Here is a 4,535-nt window from a genome sequence, read left to right on the forward strand (position 1 = left end):
GAGAAGTGGGGGGAGGGGTGTTCTGCTGTCGGAAATGACATCTTACATTAAATTGAGAAGCCAGGGGTGCTGACTTCTTGCCTCTTCTCCCATGTAGCCAGCGAGTTGAGAAGCGGGGTGAGGGGGCAAAAATGACTTCTTACCAGGCGGGGCCTCTAGTTATTTGGGGGGCCCTTCGCAGCTTTGCGGGGCCCTAATCGGCTTGCATAGTGAGCCTATAGGGCGGATCGGCCATGCCAACCATTGTGCTACTGAGTCCATATGTGTAATCAACTGCTTACTCTCCTTTTACTGTATATTGACTTAAGTTGGATTATTTAAATCTAGTTAATAACACATCTACATTAAATAAAAAATCGGTCTCACATAAAATGATCATAAATAGAATGAACAACCGATTATTATGCCGACAAACATGAACCTTGAGACATCTATTCTTGAACTGTATATATACACAACCTGAAAGAAAAAGCACATGCCGCAAAATAATAAAAACAAATAATCAGAGTACACATTAAAATTACTTACCAGCTGCTTCGGCTCTCTTCTTTTGAGGTCTGACCACCTCTTCCTCAACTGCTCCCTTGACCTCTGGTTTGTTACCAGAAATATGTAGAAGAATATGTATGGGCCTAAACTGAGGGGGGAAAAAAATGTTATATCTTTTTTGGGGATATTTATTATAGCAAAAAATTAAAAAATATTGAATTTTTTTCAAAATTGTCGCTCTATTTTTGTTTATAGCGCAAAAAATAAAAACCGCAGAGGTGATCAAATACCACCAAAAGAAAGCTCTATTTGTAAAAAAAAAAGGAAGCCAATTTTTTTTTGGGAGCCACGTCGCACGACCGTGCAATTGTCAGTTAAAACAACGCAGTACCGAAGGTCCTTAACCTTCATATTGGTTCGGGTCTTAAGTGGTTAAAAGGTTGACAAAAGGCTGTATTAGCCTTATACAGCCAAAATCCTCCAAAGGCAACATAAAAGGAAAACATTAAATAAATCATGGAGGATGCACTCAGGACTCTACACAAATAGCTCAATATAAACATCAGAAGATCATCAGTAAGAGTCTGTCCACCATTCACATGTAATGCCGGTGTTTTGTCAGATTAGGCGACTCGTCCAAACTTGGAACGAAAGTAGTGTTTCGTCGCCGCCATCTTTGTACACCCTGCAGTAAGACTGCAGTCTGAAGTCGCCGAGCAGACATCTTTTTACACCCACCGAAGTCTTGCATTCCACACTTATTTTACCACTAAACTGAGCTTATATCGTGAAATACAGTACTTAGAAGTCTGTGACACTGTTTTGATGTTTAATTTTAAAATCAAAGGTCTTCTGTTAGATTATGAAATGTGTGCGATCAGCAGGCTTGCCGCTGCTTTTAAAATTCTACATCAAAACAGTGTCACAGACTTCCAAATACTGTATTTCACAATATAAGCTGAATTTGGTGGTAAAAATAAGTGTGAAATGCGTGACTTCAGTAGGCATAAAAAGATGTCCGCTTGGCGACTTCAGACTGTAGGCTTAGTGTGGCCGAGTGCAGAATGTACCAAGATGGGCGTGGGTAAAGGTCACTTCCGTTTACAAAATCTGATGGGACGCCTAATCTGACGGAACACCGGCTGCACAGCCTTGAAGAAGTCTAATCAGTCTGTTCCTCCTGGTGTGCAGTTAATCAGCGTTTTATTAGTGGGAGTGGAGATGACCCATACAGTAAATACACCAGTGCCGATCCTGGCCTCCCTGGGGCCCTAAGCAAAATGACATGTCACATTAAAGTTGAGAAGCGGGGGGGCTGCCGAAAATGACATGTCACATTAAAGATGGGGGGCGGGGGGGGGATGCGCTGCCGACAGTGACATTTCATATTATAGATTAAAGAAGCGGGGGCTGTTCTGCTGTCGGAAATGACATCTTACATATTAAAGTGAGAAGCGGGGGTGCTGATATCTTACCTCTTCTCCCATGCAGCCAGCATGAAACGGGGGGTTGAGGGGCCGAAAATGACTTCTCACCAGGCGGGGCCTCTAGTAATTTGGGGGCCTTCCGCAGCTTTGGGGGGCCCTAAGCGGCTTGCTTAGTGAGCATATAGGGCGGATCGGCCCTGACATACACACACGGTCGTGTTCACGCTATGAAATATTTCTCGGGGCTGCATTTCCTCTGAGCTCCACAAGGTGGTGATCTTGTTTATACCCAGACAGGAAGTCTCTATGAAATACAGGAAGTGATGTCAGGTTTAAATATGAAGTTCTAGGTGAGAGGTGAGTCGGGAGGAAGTAGAGCGAAGACATTGCTGGAAGTGGCAGCAGAGGAGGTAAGAAGATCTTATTTTCTATTTACACCCAGTAACCCCTCCGTCATGTCCGTCCTCTTCCTCCATAGTCACTGTGTCATCTTTTATTCGCATTATTATCCTACTTTTTGTTTGAGCTGCATGCTTAATCTTTAATAGATCGTAATCTCGATTCGACCCCCCCCCTCACACACACGATCCTAATCCAGCATTTTTACGATTCTTAATAAAGCAAAACAAGAGAGCCCACACTGTCATCCGCCCTAGTGTAATACTGTTTATTCAGACAGGAATAAAAACACTCGCCGCTAATGCACTCACATTTAAAATCCAATGAAACAGCGTGTTTATAAGTGAATTGTCCTCTTCTGGACCGTCTCTGTAAGATGCAAGTGAAATCTGTGAGCCGAAGGAAAGACCCGATGACTGTGGTAAACGGCCAGGACGCAGCTCTGGTGTTCTCGCTCTACTGCGCATGCGCCCGATGAAAGCAGACCGCGACACAGAGAGAGATAGATGGTGGCGCTAGACGTCTGCACGCTGGGATTGCTATGACAATGCGCTTCCGAGGCGTGGTCACCTTTTATCAAGTCACGCCCACACCATAAGGGAACGGTTTCTTATAAAGATTGTTACCAATTAACAAATAAATCCTCTACACACGGTGTCAAAGCAATCCCAGCGTGCAATGGTCTAGCGTTGCTGTCTACCTCTCCCTGTGTCACGGCCTTCTTTCATCAGGCACGTGTGCAGTAGAGAGGGGGGCACTGGAGCTGTGTCCTGGCAGTCATCGAGTCTCTCGGCCCTTACATCTTACAGAGCTAGCCCAGGAGAGGAGGATTTCACTTATAAACACGCTGTTTCATTGCCTTTAAATGTGAGTGCAGTAGCTGCAAGTGTTTTAATTCCTGTCTGAATAAACGGTAATGCATTAGGGGGGATGACCGTGTGCGGCCTCTTGTTTTGTCTTCTCTCTTAGGTATAGCTATATGTACAGTATATGTCCACCACCCAGTTGCTGCAGCACCTTTAGTGATTGGAGAATATAATATACAAACTCTTTAGCCCAGCTGGGGTCTTCTGGATCAGCGCAATCACTGGTGGATATTGTTTTTCTTGGATTTTTACGATTCAGACAATTATATTTTATCGCATCTGATTCGCATATATGTGAACGGAGACTTAAACTTTATTCCTATTATACAAGATTTGGACGTTCTTTGATACTCATGCCCACCATTAAGGGGAAGCCCCTATAGATGCCAACAAGCAGCACCAAAAACTTAAGTAGGTCAACCTTTTTGGGGGTATTTTGGGACCTTGTACATTGTAGTGTAGCTTCAATCTTAGCGTGTATTATAACTTTGGTAACTCTGCAAGCAACAGCTACAAATTGGCTGTGCCAATTCCAATTGGAGGCAGCCCGACTATTAACCTCTTACATCCTAATATTGTACAACCAATACAGTGCAGATAATTCTCTGTCTACAGAAAACCTGCATAGATCACATGGCCACATCAATGAGGATGGAGGAGGACAGGAGTCACATGACTGAGAGGATACTAAACCTCACCCTGGAGATCATCTATCTGCTGACTGGAGAGGTGAGGAGGATTCTGGGAGGTCACATGACATCACTCTTATCTCTATTAAAAACACAGACCTGACTGGAGAGGTGAGGAGGATTCTAACATGATTTTCCTATTATCAATACAGAGTTTTCCCTCTGTGAAGTCAGGTGATCATATGACCATCACAGTGCCTCCACGTGACTCCCTAAAACCGGAGAGACACAACATGCAGAATATTCTAGAAGTCACCGAGAAGATGATGGAGCTGCTGACAGGAGAGGTGAGCGGTGCCGGGAATTCTGGGACATTATCCAGTAACAGACAAGGGATGTGTCTGGATGGTGACTGTATCATTGTGTGTGTCAGGTTCCTATAAGGTGTCAGGATGTCACTGTCTATTTCTCCATGGAGGAGTGGGAGTATTTAGAAGGACACAAGGATCTCTACAAGGACGTCATGATGGAGAATCAGCCGCCCCTCACATCACCGGGTAAGAGGAGACTTTATTGTAAAGGAGAGAGCAGTACGGAGGGTCCACCTAGATCCCCCATCATCTGATAAACACATAGAAACAATGTATTCAGTCAGTGTGTGTGTTTCCTACAGATGGATCCAGTAATGGGAACCCACCAGAGAGATGTCCCCGTCCTCTGTATTC

At 44.3% G+C, this 4,535-nt stretch overlaps 1 protein-coding gene across 1 annotated transcript; it reads left to right on the plus strand.

The window, feature by feature from the left end:
- Nucleotides 1-2,292: 2,292 nt before the first annotated feature.
- LOC120935912 (gastrula zinc finger protein XlCGF53.1-like) lies at nt 2,293-4,279 on the plus strand (the record flags this gene model as incomplete). Its single annotated transcript, XM_040347942.1, has 4 exons — nt 2,293-2,326; nt 3,797-3,910; nt 4,023-4,157; nt 4,244-4,279. Coding segments are annotated over exons 2-4 (267 nt in total), but the record flags the coding sequence as incomplete, so codon positions are not given.
- Between the last annotated feature and the right edge of the window lie 256 nt (nt 4,280-4,535).

Source organism: Rana temporaria, chromosome 4 (assembly GCF_905171775.1).
Source record: "Rana temporaria chromosome 4, aRanTem1.1, whole genome shotgun sequence".
NCBI classification, from domain to species: domain Eukaryota; kingdom Metazoa; phylum Chordata; class Amphibia; order Anura; family Ranidae; genus Rana; species Rana temporaria.